Source organism: Ostrinia nubilalis, chromosome 21, assembly GCF_963855985.1.
Source record: "Ostrinia nubilalis chromosome 21, ilOstNubi1.1, whole genome shotgun sequence".
Classification (NCBI taxonomy): domain Eukaryota; kingdom Metazoa; phylum Arthropoda; class Insecta; order Lepidoptera; family Crambidae; genus Ostrinia; species Ostrinia nubilalis.
In genome coordinates, this window is record NC_087108.1 from 1,478,831 (window position 1) to 1,500,506 (window position 21,676).

General features: G+C 35.4%; 1 protein-coding gene across 1 annotated transcript; it reads right to left on the bottom strand.

Moving 5' to 3' along the window:
* Positions 1-6,515: 6,515 nt before the first annotated feature.
* Positions 6,516-14,024, bottom strand: LOC135082548 (uncharacterized). The gene is made up of 2 exons (XM_063977348.1): positions 13,880-14,024; positions 6,516-8,275 (listed from the first exon to the last, which is right to left on the bottom strand). Exons 1-2 carry the CDS (start codon positions 13,894-13,896, stop codon positions 7,744-7,746), a joined length of 549 nt encoding a protein of 182 aa, XP_063833418.1. The 5' UTR covers positions 13,897-14,024; the 3' UTR covers positions 6,516-7,743.
* Between the last annotated feature and the right edge of the window lie 7,652 nt (positions 14,025-21,676).

Below are 21,676 nucleotides of genomic sequence, written 5' to 3' on the forward strand. Positions count from 1 at the left end.
CCTGACGTCATCCCGTGCGAGTGCTGCACCGAGTCGCTGCCCGTGTACCTCATCAGCGAGCACCAGGTCAGTGGCACAGGGCCATGCAGCGAGACTGGACAATGCAGTGAGAGACAGGGTAACCCACACCGCCACCTAGTGAGCAACAAGGCAGATAAGGAAGTAACAGCAGTTAATTGACCAACATGGCAGTTAAGGAAGCAACAGGGCAGTTCAGTAGGCAACAGGGCAGTTCAGTAACAGGGCAGTTCAGTGAGCAACAGGGCAATTCAGTGAGTAACAGGTCAATTCAGTAGACAACAGGGCAGTTCAGTAGACAACAGGGCAAATTCAGTAGGCAGCAGGGCAGTTCAGTGAGTAACAGGGCAATTCAGTGAGCAACAAGGCAGTTCAGTAGGCAACAGGGCAAATTCTGTAGGCAACAGGGCAGTTCCGTGTGTAACAAGGCAATTCAGTGAACAACATGGTAATTCAGTGAGTAACAGGGCAGTTCAGTGAGTAACAGGGCAGTTCAGTAGGCAACAGGGCAGTTCAGCAGGCAACAGGGCAAATTCAGTAGGCAGCAGGGCAGTTCAGTGAGCAACAGGACAATTCAGTGAGTAACAAGTCAATTCAGTGAGCAACAGGGCAGTTCAGTGAGCAACAGGACAATTCATTGAGTAACAGGTCAATTCAGTGAGCAACAGGGCAGTTCAGTGAGCAACAGGACAATTCAGTGAGTAATAGGGCAGTTCAGTAGGCAACAGGGCAGTCCAGTGAACACCAGGTCTGATTAGTGAGTACCAGGTCAGTACAGCGAGAATTTTTCAGCTCGGTGAGCATCAGATTCAGTAAACGTCAGGTTAATCCAACAAGTGCCAGATCAATTTAGCGAGTATTATGTCAGTTCAGTGAAGAAATTATACCAAAACACTATACCAGAAAGCTGCTCTCAGTGACTTCTCTAATTGCTGGATAAAGGTCTTCTTCAAGCAACCGGTCCTATGCACGTACTCTCGTGACCTTCGCCAAATCATCAGTCCACCTAGTGGGCAGGTCCCCACACTACGTCTTCCAACCCGTGGTCGCCACTCGGGTAATTTTCTGCCTTCAGCCCACATTAAATTAGCAAAGTAAAATAAACGTTATCTTTTACAGGAACGATGCCAGCGAGAGGGTCCCCTCCTGTACCCGGATTGAACCCGCTTCGAACGTAGACTACCACTACAGACCACCACTACTCTACACCGACGGTCTTCTACTACTCTGCTCTCTACGACCACTGACTGCGTACGTAGTTTTTAATCTATTCTGTAGTTTACTAAAGCCTGGTCCGTGAGCACGTAGAATTTTGTCCAATGACCTCAAGCTACCCATCCTTATCGCTCGCGCGTAATTATATTGCTGTCGCGACTGTGCGACGCGCGCCCGCAGTGAGTGTGCGAGCGCGACAGCAACATAATTAATTACGCGCGAGGCTCTCACGCAGGCTTTACTAAAACTAGGTCAGTCAGTACCTGAAGTATGGTAGCGGCAGTTAAGGGGTGACATTGACATATTATGACATGACAGAGTGAGAGCATACATATTTAAAGTCTCGCTGACGTTTGACGTTTCGAAAACACCCTCCCGCGCCGCTCACATACCTCAGACATTGAGTTAAGTGCTTGACCTATAATTAAATACTCTATTCTCTATGGTCTCATATTCAAAGCTAGGGTTGTCACCGATCACTTTTATCAACTTGCGATTGCATAGGCTGCTCGATGAATGTTGAGGCGAACATACTCACACTGATGTAATTTTAATACAGAAACAACACATTCAAGTTCAAATATCGAACACACCATTCTGGGACTGGGTAGTCAATGCGAAAAAACGCTCAACGGTTGGAATGTGCAGGTGTCAAAATGTCCATACGGACCGGCTGTTAGTGTGGCAAAAAGTATGAACGTCGAAATGAGCAATGGTTAAAATGATCTGAAGTTAAAATGTCTTCGGGTTTATTTGAACAAGCGTCTTATTGTATTATAGCTAACGTGAACACGTGTTTAAATGCATCAAGGTAAAAATGTCCAAAAAAACTTTATTGACTAGACTACAAGAACATTGAACATTTTGACATTTAATTTTATTAATTTATTCATGAGCACAATATATCAGTTGATCATTTTATCTATCACACCTTTTGTTGTACTTGTATTTTGTGATGTGTACCATTTGTCACTAAACCATTGTAACCATGGTAACAATGTACATTTTGGCACTGGGACTTTTTGACGTTCATACTTTCTGCCACACTAACAACCGGTCCGTATGGACATTTTGACACCTGCACATTCCAACCGTTGAACGTTTTTTCGCATTGACTACCCACTCCCAGAATGGAACACACTAGCTACCACGCTTTCGTTAAATGTCTCCAAGCGAGACAGAAAGCACTTGTCAGTTCGACTACCCAAGACGACAGACAAATCTTTGCTTGTGTTGGTGGACTCAACTCTCAATAGAAACAATACTTTCTATTATCTATGGTTTCATATTCAAAGCGAGGGTTGTCACATTTATCATGAATATAAACCATAATGGCGACTGCTCTGTTGTCTGCGATTGTGCCAGGGCCGTAGACTAAAGACAAGTTTGTGAAAATTCGCTACACTTCAGAGGTTGACTACCCTATTTCTGACCAAAGATTGTGTATTTACTGGTAGTATTATAATAACGTAGGTATACGAACCTGAAACACACATGTGATGTAGGCAGTTTTTGTGTGCATTTTAGAACTGATCTTTTGGAAACTATATACGAAATTAGGTACGTACTAAACTCTTATATCTTTGACAATACTACTGTATAGCTAAAATTAACGTCATCTATGAAATTTATCATTTAAAATCAGGATAGATAATCGTACGTTGGTGTGGTGATTCATGCATTTTATAGTGACTCAAAGATATTTCTTATTTGGGCTCAATTTCTTAATTTATTTACGTAAAATTTTGCAAGTGAGCTTACAAATCGATTCAAAGCACTCACATTGCCAAAAAATACCTTTTGTTCTTCTCTCTCATCCTAGCATTCCACGGTGAGTGAGAGAGACATGTTTCGAAATGGTTTTCATAAAATGGCTTAGACTTTTCGGCTTAATAAGATCATCATATAATACCCATTTTATGTGGCCATATTGGCGGCTCCTTAAATATAATATGTAGATCCGCAGTATGTAATAAAACGTTATAAATAAAATCAGTCCAGTTTTATCGTGACTGTAAACAGAAATATTGAACCAAAGCATTTTCTATGTGCATTCGAAAAAATATGTAAAGACATTGCACTTAGCTAAACTACATACATAGCATATATTTTAATATCAAAAGTTATTTCCTAAACGCCCGAAGAAAAAATTGATTACAGGCGTGCGCATACGTTGAAAATGCAAGTGTCCATGTAGCATTCAGCAAATTAAGTCTTAATGCTGTGCTTATAAAATGCATTTTTCATTGACTCGGACCAAGCCGCGTGATTTTATCAATATTTTAATCAATGAACTATGAGTTGGGAAATACCCATAAATGTTTTAGGCTTTTAATTTGTCGATGTTAAACGTTGATAGTATAACTAATTTATTAGTTCCTATAGAGGGCTACCTACCAATGATTATTGTAAATGTTATATTTAGATGATAAGTACTTTATTGATCGTCGTATTATTTTTTGCACTATCTATAGCTTATTTATAATATTTTGATTGATTTTATTTCCAAATCGTTTAAAATTAGGCTAGATTTTTCTATCAAAATATGAGTGCATAAAATGCTCAAATATAAATGTAATTAAAATATAGGCGTATTTAAAATATCATTAATCATTACAATTATATTCGTAGGTAATCAGGGAATTTATGTTTTAAAAATATAAACGATTATTCCGATATGATTAGAATAAGGTATATACTCAAAAATCGAATTCTATCTTGGCTATGTTTGTCTCGGTCACTCGCGGCAGCGTCCCAGATCACAGACAGAGAAGGTTAGAATTCTGTGACGTTGCTCTCATGGTACCTAGCAAAAAATGACTTTGTGAACATAAATGGGTAGAAAGTTAGTAAATAAGTTTCAAATGAAAATTTATGTATAATGCAGGTAGACACAAACATCACATTAATCTATATTTCCTTTTATTGATCAATATCCATATTCAGATCTAATATAGTCTATATTATTATCTTCATATTTAGAGTATTCCCAATATCGCTTCCCAAAAAAGTGTCAAGTCGATACATATTAACTGGGAAGAGATATATTTAAATTTAAGATATAGGGATTTTACAGTACGGTATATGTATTTTATATAGTAGTTAATAAAAGTAGAAAGAAGTATTGAAAAAGAGAGTCCTCTCCTAAAGAAGTGAGGTCAATGACAACAGCTATGTGAAATCATGATATCTAAAGTATTCCAATACGCACATATAAATAGTCTTTTATCTTTTATGTATATTCATATTGGGACTAGTCAATATTAATCGTCTATTTACACAAACAGCAGACATAGGAATAGTATAACTACATATTTAAACTTCTTGTATTATAATTTTATGGTAAGGGAACGTAAGGAGGTATGGTATTTATGGTAAGTGCACGTGAACTTGACACGAATGATTGAGTATACTTGGTGTTTGACACTATGTAGTTATTGTTAAGCGCACAGTGTCTCAAAATAGCATCGTTATGATTAAGTTATGTGTAAAATTAATAAGATTTTTTAACAAAACGTAAGCGTGGCAGCTGTAAAAATTAAATTATACAGGAAATAATTGTTGAGTAGGTATGTGTGATTAGGAAATTATCGAATTTATAAGACAAAAATAATTGTCTATCTAGGTATGAAATTAATGTAGAAGGCACTAAATTACTCTTAAAAACAAATATTTACATATTTGTCTGTCGGTCTAATATATTTTACTAAAATTAGAAACGATATTCAGGGTAATATCGCTTCCTAAATATACCAACCAATATTGTGTAGAAATATTTGTGAATGGTATTGATATAACGTCCTTCTGTTATTAAATACATCACAAGAAGGAAAAATTAAAATTGTCAATAACGATGCTAAGTTGAGATAATGTGCGATGCCATTAGATTTAGTTACATATTGTTTATTATATTAAAACTATTGTAAAATTGTTATTAGTTAGTTTAGTGGGTCTAGTTTGGAGTCTTTCTATCGTAGTTTCTTGCAGTACGATAAAATGATTGTGAAATGATAAAAATGTTCCTTTTACAATATTACTAGTCTATTTTTCTCTTACGAAGAGAGAGATAAATTCAAAATGAATCGGAAAATTATGTAAACATATCGAAGACGGAATACATTTTACTTCTTAATTATAAAACATTTTATCGTACAGTAAGATGTAGGTAGTATTATTTCAAATGTTATTTATATTCGCGTAAAATGACTGCCGTCGTGTTATTATTGATGTTCTATTTTGTGATAAACTAATTTCGATGTTTCTATGTGCCAATTTAATAAAATGTCGTAATCAATTAATTTTGTTTTTATTTTAGAAGATACGAGATGTACAGACGGTCGTCTAGCTTGGTGGTGGGATTAGCCTCTTGTAACAGATTACAGACTCGCAGATTACAGACCTTTAGTCGGCCGATAGTTGGGCCCGATTCTAATTTGTATGAAGAACCGATTGATGTGATGTGAAAGAAAGGAAGAAAAAATGTTTATTCAGTATCATCGACAATACACTTACAACAATACTTAAAATTATTTAATGAGTAGATAATTACAATGATACTGAAAAGGTATCCACTCAGCATGGTGTCGTAGCATCTCGGCAGATAATGCCACTACGCTGGTCTTCCGTGGACACCCAATGTGCGCACTTTCATACATCTTCATACTGATTAATGGCCCGACCCAACTATCGGCCGACTAAAAGTCGGGTGGTCTGCGCCTAGCCTTAAACACCCCGAAGACTACAGACTTTTCGTCGTCCGGTAGTTGGGTCGGCTTTGAATTTGTATAAGGAATCGGCCGATGTCAAATCGGCGTAATGTGCGCACTTCCATACATGTTCATTCTTAACAGCCCAACCGAACTATCGGCCGACTAAAAGTCTAGTCTGCCGGGACGCTTACTTGTAATTACGATGAAAACAAGCATTGCCAGCCATGTTTAGTTAAATACAGTTATAGTTGTCATAGTACAAGCTACAAGCATTTCCTCAAAATATTTTTAATGTATAACTATTGAGGGCACTGGCTCGCAAACAATTACAATAGGTGTCATCATAATTATCATCTCAACCATAGGACGTCCACTGCTGAACATAGGCCTCCCCCAATGCTTTCCATGTTGCCCGGTTGGTTGCGGCCTGCGTCCAGCGCTTATTCCCCTAATGGAAAATACAATATGTGTATGCTCTTTGAATACAAATAATAATGTAGGCAAGCATCGTGGTTATTCGCTCAAAATAAACGGGGAAAAGTAACAGGTAAATAATTACACAATGTTCAACAGTTCGTTTTAAATAAATATTTATTTACATTATCATAATTATACATGTTGGACGGATGGTTATCATATGAATTAAATAGGTACTTTGCTCGCCAACGCAGTAAAATATCAGGAATATTGCGTGAATATAGTGTCAATGACAATGTAATTAATCCACAATATTATCTGGGTGTATAATATGTATGTATTTTACAAAAAAAAAAGTATTTAAGTATGTTTATATCCGTTGTCTAGTGCCCATAGTACAAGCTTTGCTTAGTTTGGGACTAGAGGCGCAGTGTAAATGTCCAAGGATATATTTATCTTCGATTACATAATAAATAAGAACATTGTTTATGAAGTAGATACCGAATCAAATTCAAAATGGCGAAAGATTTCATCGGTGGGACGGTTCTATGTATATCATAGAAAAAGTATGCTCATATACGAGTAGAATGTGATATTGTGTGTGATAGATTCAGAAACAACTTACTTTACCATTCAAAAATACTAAAATACATGCAAGGATTTCTTACAAGGCATCTTCTAATTTTTACATTTAAAATTGAAACTGGCGAGTTATTTTTCATCACTAGTTATAACCAAGAACATTATAAACGAAGCTAAAGAAGGAAATTAAATTATGGAATGTCGTCAAACGTCGCAGATAAAATCCGAAACGTGCTTAAATATTGTTGAACATTATTTACTTAGTGCTAATTATAAGTTATTTAAGTACCGGATTCCGAATTTTGTTTGACTTGTTTCTAGTTTGAAAACAAACCTATTTGAATATCTTAGTAGACCTTTAACAAGTTTGAAGGTAAAAAGCCTCTCGAAGAACAATATTGTAAGCGCAGTTACGAAGTTATTCATCGGCGATCTCAATTTGTGTACTTATGAAATAATTACATAAATAAAAAATATACCCAAAATTAATTAACAAATCTCTTATCTAAGTATTCTAGATAAGGATTTGTGAACTACAAGTTGACCTCACAATAATGAGGATTGCTTATTTTCAGCATTTTATATTAATAAGTCCATTCATTGTATTCATCGTATTGGATATGAAAACTTTAGATAGTTATTGGTAATCTGTCTGTTTTTCGTTTACTTAAAAACGAATCCTATTTGACTTCAACAGCTTATTAGTTTAACTCCAAGACTCATTCAACACAGAAATACAATAACTGACTTATCAGTCCAAATGGCGACATCAATTGAAAATCCTAACGTCATATCTTAACAACTAGAAACAACATAAGAAATATTCGTCCGGACACCGGGGCACCGTGATCTGCAGCTTGGGACAGTTCCAGATCTTTTCACACCTGCATCTGGACCTGAACTTCCTCTTGCCTGTCCTCTCCAGGAAATTGTTCAATGGAGACCCCTCGATCTCCTCAGATTTTTTAAAATAGCTCAACTTAGAGATGTACCGAGGCGAGGGAAATTTTGCTTTAGGCTTCACCTGAATGAGCTCTGTGGTTTCCACTTCTGTGTTATCTGTGGCGGCTGTCGTCTCGGTTGGATACTCTTCTCTTTGTCTTTGGTTGTCAAATGAGGTTGGGTACTGGGTGGTGGCTTCATTATCTACATTGATGGCGCCGATGGTGACCGGACTGTCCAGTGATTCTCTACCAATAGTGACTGGTAGGCTCTCTGGTTCTCTGGCCAGACGAGGGTGGGTGTCTTCTGGTGGGGGTAAGGCGTCAGTGACAGCGCTGTCTTGCGGCGCTGATGACACAGCCACCAGGTAGATAGATAGTGCGATAAGTAGTCTGAAAAGGTGGAAAAGGCAAAATATAATCCCTGTATGAACAACTGTAGAAGAGTAGAGGCTGCGTTTTTAAGAAGAATATGCACTAATAGTTAAGAGATTCGTAAGCCATGTGAGCGATTTCGAATAGGAATATAATTCGTATCCCTTTAAAACGTCGCTTCATATTTTAATTAAGGGACCACTTAGTTATTACAGGATCATAAAAAACCTTGAAACTTATTTTGAATAGATTAACATTTTCTCTATATCAACGTTTTATACTTAGGAACTACTAGGAAGTAGATATTTCCTAATGTCTACATTTATGACCTTTTTTATTATCCAGGATTGGTCCTGATTTATTTTCCCCTACCTTTTAAAGCACTTTTATCAACATTATGTGAGGTACCTACCTACTTATTATTTAACTATGTTGGCTACTTTTGTATTACCCACGGAAAATATTTCCTGTAATAAATTACCCCCTAAACTATTAATAAATAACAAATATCCGTCACCTAATTTTGATTGAACAAATATACGAGTGTACATAATTCTGTCACTAAGTAGGCAGTTATTGCTGCCTGGATATTAATTATAATTTTTCCTTGCGTGTTGAAGTTGAGTAAAGTAAATACAAAATCATTCATTTGTTTTTTCACCAAAAAAAGAATGATTTGCGATAACGTATTTGCCATAGAGGTATTTGCAGTTGGTAAAGCGACTAAAGGACGTAGCACACTTATCAACCCGGAAAGGGATCGTAACCGTATCAACTCGAGGCGGTCAGTATTCTTTGTATGAAACTCCATACTGCAACGCACACTTATCCGCACCGTAACGTAAACGCCTCGCCTCGCAGTTCACAGCGCACGAAAGGCGATCGGATCCCTTTCCGATATATGAAAACAATAATTATATTGTTACAGCTTGTATGGAACCCTCGGCGCGCGCGTCCGACTCGCACTTGACCGGTTTTTTGTGTAGTAATTAATCTGGGTTTTCCCAAATACCTCAATTGTTAATAATGTAGGCATGCGATAAAATTTACACACGTGTAACTACGCATTGGGACTTCATTAATATGTTTTTTTCCTTAGATTAATGCCCGTTTTCACCATCAATCCCTAATTTTTAAGTGACACCTATGAAAACAAAATTCCTGTTATGTGTTACCACAGGGGTCACTCATAAAAAAAGGGATTGATGGTGAAAACGGGCATAATCCTACTAATATTATAAATGCGAAAGTTTGTAACTTGTAAGGATGTATTTTATGTATGTTCGTTACAAACTGAATTTTACGAGGGCGACGAAGTCGTGGGCAAAAACTAGTATAGCCCTATTTCCAAAAACGATGGATTTTCAGTCGATGGATTTTTTCTAATATTTTTAACTTTTTTGAGCAACTTAGAAAAATGTAGGTACTGTTACTTCCCGATTTTTTTTCGCGTACCACATAGCTAGGTACATAGCATAGTTTTAGTGGAAACTCAGCCTAATGTTGATAACCTTTGATGGTCAACTAGTAGAAACAAATATTCCAAAATTCACATCTAATTTATAAGCTTTTACTGTATGTACCTATTTATAATGATTACTCATACTAATTAATAAAGCAGGTTCGCTTATTTGGTTGTTTTATATATTTTCTAGAATTCAAAAAAATCGGTCTGTTTATACACTTAAGGCAGGTAATCAAAAACAAATTTTAAATCAAAGAAATAAGATCGTATTTGCTATTGCTACTAATTTTAATTTGCGTGTGTATCCCAAAGCCTTTGACCTATTAATTTATTCAATAAACTTGTATCTTTAATTAATTTGCTTCATTACTATTGATAGGGTCTGTATAAATATTGATATAGGCCTACAAATAGTTTCCCGGGCGTTGTGAAATACGCAGGGGAACTAAGGTCTGATGGTGGAATATTTGTCGGCACCTTACCTACACCTACAGCAACTAGGGCACCCTTGTTACGATGGAACCTTGTGGGTGTGATTTCGCAACAAAAATTAAGGTCTTCTGAACCGATTTTCATCTGAAATCTTATCTGATTCCTTAGCTGAAGTAAATATAAATAGGTGGGGTATTGATAAAAATTCACTATCATACTATATCAAATATATGTACATAATCGTAGCTTCGCAGAGGGAAACATGCTTGTACAAATTCATACTACTTAGGCCCGATTAGACCAAACTTTTATCCGAGAATAACTCCTGGTATAACTGGCACATTGAAAGTTTCAGTATGGGAAATATGTCAAAACTGACGATTTATTCTCATTGAGTTATAAATATTACTTCAATGTTTATTCTGAGATTAATATTTACTCTTGTTTGGTCGAATCCAACCTTAAGTACGTGTCGAAAAGTCGGTTAAAAATGTGTGGAATTTCAGAAGTAGGGAATCTAGAAATTGCATTACCTAGTTCTTGGTCAAACTATGACAACCATACTTCTCAGGGGTGTGCGTGCCAGTAGTCACTAGTTCACTACTCGTCACCTACAGCTTACATAACCCATGTAAATATTGACAGGCCCTGACCCGATGGTGTATTAACATTACATTAACCGACGATGTGTAATCGCTTTTCCGACAATTCGTAGCAGTTGTTAACGGTTAGTTAAATAATGGTTTTTCTGTTGACAAAAAAATAAAGATCTTGGAAAATTTAGGCAACTAAAAAGGTATCATGATACCTCATGCTTTTATGGGAATCCTTGTCTCTACAATCTATGAAAAATAATAGAATTAAAACTCCTAAGTTCTATTACACAAGTTATGTAATAATATATCACATTTTTCCATCGATATTGGCAGAAATAAATCTTCTCGGAGTTTGGTTGCCATATAAAAGAGCTACTTTATTAATAAAACGGCTAGAGTTGTGTGAAATCAGAGAGCTATAAAACTTCCTACACTGAATTCTTCATTAATTGGTTCAAATTCAGTGGTTTTTATGTTCGCGGAATCTTTATCAACAAAATAACAAACACAATTTTAAGTAATCTGTATCTATCAATCTAAACAATTCATACCCATGTAACCGCTTATTACGACATTGATCTGTCTAACTACAATGCCGCTAAGTTCACCGAGCGTTGGCAAAACGCTACATTACTGGAAAAAATTGGGCATTGTCTATTAACAATACTAAAAGTCGACACACAGGCCGAGGAACGGAGTTAGGGCTCGTACACATCAACACCATGTGACAAAGCATTGTGGCACGATGCGACTTCGTATCACGATGCGACGTCGTATCGTGGGAATCTAAGACGAGCGAGTGACATCACATTTGGTCGCGTGGCTAGTCCCAGTTAATTTATTTATTTATTAGGACGACCAACAAGACAAACTCCCATAAGTATAAGAAAATGAAATTATAACAAAAAATTAAATTAATCTCGAAATATTAACCGCATTAGACATGTTCTCCTCATGCTGATATCAAAAAGACGATTAAAGAAAATAGAGATACACAGAAGGTAGGTACTGGATAGGTACATCTATTTCTTTCAGTTAGGATATGAGTAATTTTAAGAAGTACACTCTTCGTAGATTCCCACGATGCGATGTCGCATCATGTTAATGTGTACGAGCCCTAACTCGCAAATTACTTGCAATTAAGATGATAGATACTTGCAACTTCATTATTTCTATCGGGCGACAGCGTTCCGGGTTCCGATTGTAATAAAATTATAATTGCGCACAGTACCGTCTGTACGCACGCAAACGCACAGAAGCCTTTTTTTAATTTGGCGCTTATAAATTAGTTTAATATCCTTGTTAACCCCTTTCAGTAAATTAAATACATATTTATACTTGTGTAGTAAGTGCGGGTGCTGGTGCTGTCCACCGACTTTGGAAATTAAGTAGTGCTGTCCGCACGAATTTGGAAGCATAAAGTCACATTGGTTATTAAAAATGTGCACGTTTATTATGCAATCTACACTTAGGTACTGAGGAATCGGCAATACCATCGAAATTAGTTAGCGCAGTAGGTACCTACTTGTAACATACGTAATAGGTATCTTAAAAATTATTGCGGTAATTATCATATTAAATCTGGACGCTACAAGCACGCGTCTAATTCATTAAGTTATGATTCATAAATCTGCTTTAATACGGTACAAAAAATGTAGACCGGAATAGAGAACAATTGCAAATTATAATATTTATTGCATAATTTAAGAGTTTACGATGACACTGCGCGCGATTGTTTTTTGTTTTTACCAAACTGGTGTATTTTTTTCGCGCGCTTATGCAAACGCCTTGCAGAGCTGCATGCATGAATATTAACTGTACATGTACTTCTTGCATAAAAAATATGCATATTCAAATATAGGCTTGGTAAAAGGAAGAAATTTCAGTTTATTATATTCCGGGGTTTAAACTAATGATAAACTTTCTACGTGTTGCGATAATTGTAGTTAATAACCTATTGTTTAATATCATTAAGTTTTTTAATGTGAGCTATAATAAAGTGTTCTAACTAACCAAAACCGTAGTCTACATTTTTAGAAGTCAAACGACCCAATAATAAAAACTTTTTCCTAAAAAAGCAGGAAAATTGTACCATATTTACAAATAATTGTACAAATTGTATATACTAACTTACTAAAATAATACAGTTCATCTCAGAAATTATAATGTCTTCCTGTCAATAAATATACTCGTGCTCTGTCGCTTAGATTTTCATCAATACATAAAAGATCGTAAATGCAAAATAGCATAAAGTGTGTGTTTTAAAATTATTACGATTCTAATTTCTTATAGTATGTCGCACTTATTTATTAGAGCATTCGCCTCGACCAATATAGGGTGTTAGTAAACAATAGCATTGGCGACTAATGACCTTATGAATGAATTGAACTTATGAATTTGTGGCACGTGTCAGAATTTTGATTCCTCACATTAAGTATTCGTTCGATTAGGGGAAAATAGAGACATTATAGCTTCATCATCATCAACATTTTAGCCAAAGGATGTAGGTATGTCACAGCGGAACATAGCGCTTTTAATATTGCAACAAATTTTCAGTTAATATCAAACCTTGTTTTTAGGTCAACTACAATAAATGACTAAACAACTTGTTGAAAATAAAAATCTCAATACAATAGAGACATGTTAATGAGCAATTGAGATGACACGATAACGAACCGATAGCGAATCGCCACCGACTCTATGTGAGTATTTAATTTATAGCCCATTAGTTAAAAAAAAGACTCAAAAAGTTTTTAAAAGTTAAAATTCAGACTGAAGTAAAATCCTATTGAATTTCGATAAAAAAAAAACCAAACAACCATATTTCCTGTCTTTCCAGGAAAAAGGCTTATGAGTTAGGGGAAGTATGAGTTCACTGTTAAGTTTATGCCTAACTCTACCTTACTACACCCTGTATCTCTATTTGTAATTTTCACTCACGCAAAACATTTTTTCACTTTTCAGCAGTCTTGTGAAAATGTTGCAAGAAATTAGGCACTCTTCTTTACACCTTGACCTAGTCATAAATCTACTGTAATCTCACAAACTTAAAAAACTGTAACCGCCACAATACGAACTTGAAACATCAAAACTCGTCACTGACACTGAACTTGAACCCTAAGTACTAACCGGTATACGCTCTCCATGACTCTAGGGTGCAGACAAGCCTTGTATAGTACGCGTCGGCCTTTATATCTGAGACAAAACAACACTGTATCGGATTTTTGTACGCAGAAGGTGGATACCGGCTTTTTTCTCGATACGCAACGTTCGACTGCAGTCTTACTCGGCGGGCGTGTCGTGTCAAATAGCTGGTGGGGCTTTCATTTACATGTTTTTTCACCAATGTTCACAGAAGCAGTCGTTCGGAACTCGGAACCTGATGTACAGTTAATTTGTTAATTATTCGATAATGTTCAAGGTTTGTATTGATCGTTAAACACGTTCATGGCAGGAATCAGCAGTGGTGTTCCCAGGTTTGATTCTGGGGTAATTCAGAAAAATAAACCGGCCAAGTATGAGTCGGACTCGCGCACCGAGGGTTCCGTATAAACCTGTAACTTAGATTTTTTTTTAAAGGTATAGACCGAGTATTTGTTAAGAATTTCCATTTTAATTTACAATTTAAGATTTTCCAATATTTATCTGTATTATAGCCTGACCAGGAACATAAAAACCCTCGCCATGTTGCGGAAAACTAATGGTACTAATTTCTTTTAATGGCAACAGTAACTGAAAACTTCATTGACATGTCACCTTGCATGTCAGTCTATTGCTGTCAAAGTGTAAACAAACTTTATTTTAAATGTGCGCAATTGGTTTTATGAATTAAATTGCTAAAATATTTTTATAGTCGTGAAAGAAAAGTGGTTCACAATGTGTTAAAGTATTTTTCGAAGAGAAATCCTACTAAGGGTTCGGACAATATTTTCATTGAATAATGTTTCCGACAAAGGTTGTCAAATTGACTGACATGTTTATCGTATAGTACAGTCCACTATGAAAATTAGCTGTGGTTTGTTTCAACTACCTATTTTAAAAATTTTGTCACTTTCTAAGTGTTGAATTTTATGGGATTGGGAAAGAAGTACCGAGTTTGAAGCGTTCATGAGCAGACATTGCAGTTGAATATTCAAGTTCTGAATTTGATTATTGATGAATAATAAAATAAATCTACTAGCTCGATTGATGGTTTTATTTAATTTATTTAAATCAGGTTACCTATAATAATATTTTTTCGTTAATTTATGAAAATATCAAATTAGCCCGTAATCCTGAATCCTGATACATAAAGTGAGCCTATTAATTTAACACAGGTACGACTGTACTCAGTGTTGCACTATCAAATGCAATTGACGCGCCTCTATGCCAGGGTTTTTATGTTCCTGGTCAGGCTATATAAGACGTTGTTTCGTACCAAATTTCATAATTCTGAGTTCACGGGAAGTACCCTGTAGGTTTTGATTCCTTTGCGAATCTTGAAAATTTGTTGAAATTTTGCGGCATAAATATATATCTATATCTTTTGATTGAGTTGGCTTAGAAGTATGATTTCTTCACAGCTCCAAGGGGCAGTAGACCTGAGTATTGGTATAAATTTTAGCTTGATACCTTCACGCGTTCCTAAGGTCTTGATAGATTGACGGGCGGAAGTGTTCATTTTTTACGTATAACCACGTATAACCCTGGCGTGGGGTGACATGTCTCAATCGGGTGGGGCGCCTCGGTACTTAACTCAATACCACAGCAATACGTTATTATTATTAGAGATGAAACGGATATCCGGTAACTATCCGGTAGGCCGGATATCCGGCCTAAATTTACTATCCGGCCGGATACCGGATATTAAAAAACTACGACAATTTCCTACTAATAAAATGAAATGCATTAATCTTTGAGGTAAATGTCAATAAAATGGCTTATAATAATGACGGCTTTTATTTAAAGTCCAAAAAGTTACAAAAAAGCCATATTAAGCCTTTCAAAAAACTAATTTCTTTTTCTGGGCTATTCACTCTAATGATGAATACATAAATACTGCTAAATAAAATAGGCGATCTTTTTTTCACTGATGATCTGATGACATGATGCAGTTCAGTCAGATTACGCAGCAAGTAAACTAATTTAATTTTCGCTATTCAATCACACAATCACGATCGTAACCGAAATCGCCCGAATTGATGACAAGTGGCAATATCTGACATTCTATTCGGACGGATTCGATTTTCGAAAAGTGTGACTAGTCTAGTCTACTAATGGACCCACTGATCGTTTTCGAAGCACCTGTGCGGCGCTAAACTCGTCACGACATGCAACGAGACAATTGGCCAACTATCCTAAAGATAAAGATAAAAATGTTTGGGATACGTTACTGCCTAGCTCGCATAAATATTTATAACTTTGTACATTTTAAAGCATGTAAACCTTTGAAAAAGAGGCTGACAATAGTGACTGAGTTTCTTGCGCTGCTTCTTCTCAGCACTGGCCCATTTATTGTCCTGAAGCAGTGGTAGGGTTAATATTGGGACGTGTAAAAGTGCTTTTTTTTAAGCCTATTTACAGAAATAAATGAGTTTTAATGAGTTTTTAATGAGTTTTAATCCGGCCGCCGGATATCCGGCTATCCGGCCTAGCAGCTTTCCGGATATCCGGTATCAGGTATCCGGCCAAACAACTATCCGTTTCATCTCTAATTATTATTCCTGTTTTCACCATCAATCCCTAATTTTTAAGTGACCCCTATGGTAACACATAACAGGCATTTTGTTTTCATAGGGGTCACTTAAAAATTAGGAATTGATGGTGAAAACGGGCATTATTCTGTGGTTGTACATACTACACATAGGCTATTGTATCCACTTAGGAATCAAACATAAAAAACTGGTTATAGGGAAAAAGTTGTCTCAAACAGCGTAGTTATTTTTGTCCTAATTAAGTAGGTAGTCGGTCATTTTCAATAAACTGTAAGTAGGCATCTAACTGTTTGTTTGGTTCACGTAGCCTGTATGAGGAAATAAATGTCATAAATTAATTAAATACCACGCATTTCAGAAATAAACGATGTTACAATATAATAATAGTCGAGTGCGATGCATCAACAATTAAAATATTTCACATTTATTTTAGTACATGACTATACCTAAACTAATGAAGATGATGAAACACTCAGTTCACATCAACAACAAGACTTGAGTAAACAGTAAATAGGTACTGTGTAAAAATAAGCTCTGAAATCTCAAAAAAATCCCTAACATACAGGGTGTCTCAAAATTAGCACGTCACACAGACCAGAGGTCTGAAAGAGAGAGAAGAAATGGGCCTAAGTAAGACGCATTGATCAAGTCTAATAATATCAATTTTGAAAAATGACTAAAACTGATCATATCTCGAAAGTCATGAAACTTTATCTATAGATTTATTAGGCTAGATCGATAGGTACGTCTTAGGCTCATCTACCTTCGGTGTCAATGTGACGCACTATGGATCGAAGAAATTGAGATTTATGGACATAGCGATTTTTTTCACAATTTCTATTTGAAAAAAATACCTATCGATAGGTTAAGTTATTCTGATGAATAAATGCTGCACAAGTTTTTCTCTAAAACCAATAGGTTGGCTGGAAAAAAATATTTTCCATTTTCGTTGTATGGAATGAAACATAAAGTGGTCGATTTCTACTAAGCATTGACAGATCTTGCTTTGAAACTACTTGAGCCTTGTTCTATGGCTTGTTGACTATAATCCTACACTATCAGCGCGCGCCCAAAGTTGCCCGTTCACAAGTTATGAGGTTCTGAAAAATTAAAAAAAAGTAAGTAAAAGTGACTTTTTTTGGAATATCTTTAAAGATTTAACGAAAATATAAAGATTCTATACGTTGGTAATGTAAATTAACCTTAAATTACTGATAAAAACACATTTTAATAAAATTAATAGTAATAAAACAAGCGATTTTTTTTTACAATTTCTGTTTAAAAAAAATACCTATCGATAGGGTATGTTATTCTGATGAATAAATATCATTAAACGTTTTTCTCTAAAACCAATAGTTTGGCTGGAAAAAAATATTTTCCATTTTTGTTGTATGGAATGAAACATAAAGTGGTCGATTTCGACTAAGCCTTGACAGATTTTGCTTTGAAACTACTTGAGCCTTGTTTTATGGCTTGTTGACTATAATCCTACACTATTAGCACGCGCCCAAATTTGCCCGTTCAGAAGTTATGAGGTTCCAAAAATTAAAAAAAAAAGTAAATAAAAGTGTCTTTTTTTGGGTATATCTTTAAAGATTCAACTAAAACATGAAAATTCTATACTTTGGTAACGTAATTAACCTTTCTCTTGTCATCTTGTCTTAAGAAAAGTCAATTTTACTTACTTTACTTGAGCCTTGTTTTATGGCTTGTTAAATATAATCCTACACTAACAGCGCGCGCCCAAAGTTGCCTGTTCAGAAGTTATGAGGTTCCGAAAAATGAAAATTAAAGTAAGTAAAATTGTCTTTTCTTAAGACAAGATGACAAGAGAAAGGTTAATTACGTTACCAAAGTATAGAATTTTCATGTTTTAGTTGAATCTTTAAAGATATACCCAAAAAAAGACACTTTTATTTACTTTTTTTTTTAATTTTTGGAACCTCATAACTTCTGAACGGGCAAATTTAGGCGTGTGCTAATAGTGTAGGATTATAGTCAACAAGCCATAAAACAAGGCTCAAGTAGTTTCAAAGCAAAATCTGTCAAGGCTTAGTCGAAATCGACCACTTTGTTTCATTCCATACAACAAAAATGGAAAATATTTTTTCCAGCCAAACTATTGGTTTTAGAGAAAAACGTTTAATGATATTTATTCATCAGAATAACATACCCTATCGATAGGTATTTTTTTTAAACAGAAATTGTGAAAAAAAAATCGCTTGTTTTATTACTATTAATTTTATTAAAATGTGTTTTTATCAGTAATTTAAGGTTAATTTACATTACTAACGTATAGAATCTTTATATTTTCGTTAAATCTTTAAAGATATACCAAAAAAAAAGTCACTTTTACTTACTTTTTTTTAATTTTTCAGAACCTCATAACTTGTGAACGGGCAACTTTGGGCGCGCGCTGATAGTGTAGGATTATAGTCAACAAGCTATAGAACAAGGCTCAAGTAGTTTCAAAGCAAGATCTGTCAAGGCTTAGTAGAAATTGACCACTTTATGTTTCATTCCATACAACGAAAAAGGAAAATATTTTTTTCCAGCCAAACTATTGGTTTTAGAGAAAAGCTTGTGCAGCATTTATTCATCAGAATAACGTAACCTATCGATAGGTATTTTTTTCAAATAGAAATTGTGAAAAAATTCGCTATGTCCATAAATCTCAATTTCGATCCATAGTGTGACGTGCTAATTTAGAGACATCCTGTATATTATGTACAAAATCATAACAGCTACCGGTTTTATATCGCAAATTCGCAACCTCGATTAGTATAGTAGATGTTCTTAGCCGGCATAGAAGAGGGGAGGATCTAGTATCTGCTCTATTTTCTTATGTATTTCCTTCACTGACGGTCAAGCTGTAGATCAGGAGCAGCGGTGGGAATAGTTCCGATTTATTTCCTTATGCCGCCTCTTTGTTCGTTGTTGTTTACATAAACTACATAATCTAGTATTACGATCAAAGTGGGTCATCATCATCATCAGGTCATGTAGTATCCAGTGTCCACTGCAGGAGCACGACTCTTTCCAATATACCAGAGACAAATGGAGGGTTTGAACTACACTCCCCACGCTGGCTAGAACTTGACCTTCACTGGTTGGGTTTTTATTGGCGGTCAAGCTGTAGATCCTGGCTACACAGGAGTTGCAGCGGTGGAAACGAGAGGTGGGAATAGTCCCGTAGACGTTGGAGGCAAAGTGACGAACGCGAATAAAGGTGTATCTATACTTGTCAGAGCGGATGCCTAAAGTGGAATTTACGTCGACTGTTGCAATAGATAGTTACAATGTTCCTACAATTACAGTTACTTACATAGTAATGTCATCACAATTACTAACCGTTTAACGCAATGTTATAAAAATAAATAGGTACGCTTCATTTGAACTATGTGAGTCACCATACCAATCATCTACCTGATTGCGTACTTTGTGAATCAAGTTTTTAATTAATCATATAATTTAAGTATGTGTTATGATTTAGAAACAATATTTCAGACACTAATCGGTAATTTAATCAAATAAAAGTGATAACTACGATTAACTTTATGGATTATAATATCATCTAGATTCCTAACATAATAAATATGCTTTAATATAGTTAACCCTACCTATTAATTTATACAGGGTGTTAGGTAAATGGGTATATGAGCCGACACTAGCCGATGTTAACATGGTCATATAAGTGGTATGGTGAAGTCAGAAATTTGATATCATCATTTTATTTTTTTTAATTTTCATATAAAATTAATTTTATAAAATCCGATTTGTATGAAAAATAAAATAATTAAAATGGTGATATCAATTTTCTGACTTAACCATACCATTTATATGACCATGTTAACATGGGCTAGTGTCGGCTCATATACCCATTTACCTAACACCCTGTATATGCATAACATAGTTAAATTTTGGCATTTCTAGAAATAATAACATATTCCAATAAAAACATCAATTATTAAAACTGGCTGCAAGAATCAGAAGGCCGTTTACAGGCAACGCCGACGGCAAATCAAGTTATTTTTTTTACTACAGTTTTTCATATGACACTGTAAATTATTTAAGTTCTTAATTAATCAAGTAATTAGGCACTTAATTAACAATAGAACATAACGAGTTAAGATGACGTTAGCAATTTAATAGTTGTGTTTACTGGATAACGCAAAACCTAACTAAGCTACAACATTCATTTTATCTAACCGATTTGAAAATATAATTCTTTGTTATACTTCCAAAACTCCAGGTTGGACCCAGTTAAATTTTATCAAAATCGGTCCAGTATTTTAGTTATTAAATAATTGGAAAAAATGACATGTAAAGTATTATTACACACTTGAATAATAATATTAGAGTCGGATTTTTTAAAAGAATAGTCCTGATAACCCTTCGTGATAAGCTCAATCTATACTTACTAATATTATAAAGCTGAAGAGTTTGTTTGTTTGTTTACTTGAACGCGCTAATCTCAGGAACTACCGGTCCGATTTGAAAAATTCTTTCAGTGTTAGATAGCCCATTTATCGAGGAAGGCTATAGGCTATATACCATCACGCTACGAGTAATATGTAGGTGCAGAGCAAAAATGAAAAATGTTGCGAAAACGGGTTTTCACACGTACGATGTCGCGGGCACAGCTAGTAATACATACATGTTATGTTGGTGTTACAAGTGGGTTCCCGAGTCGGGCAGTTCGACCACACCATTAAGCTATTTTTTATAATCGATTGTTAAAGTATTAAGGTTTAGAAAGAACTGTTATCCCTTGGCACTGACCTCAAGCCTGGAAGTCAGCCAGCGAGCTGCGCTAGAATCAACCATACTAGGCTATTAATTCTGTGTCCTAGGCTAGACCTTGCCAAAATATCTAACGGTTTGACCACATTAGCAGCCGTTTCACACGTTACATAATATGCTCCCTACCTGATCTGTATTGCAATTTGCAAACAATATGCAATTAGAAATCATTAACTGTAAACAACAAGAATGAGACTCAACAAGAATAAATCAATCAATGCTCAATCATTTGTTGCATTTCACAGTGTGAACAAGGTCTTACAAAAAATATTTTGATCAAGATCCCTGTCGGTCACAAAGTTACAACAATCTACTTATGAGTCTATTCTGAGGACACTGAAGTTTTTAAGCTTCCTTTTAAGTTTTGTCCCAAGATTTTAAAAATAATAATGTACCAAACGATATTTTAGTGTTCTAGGTAGGTACAGCC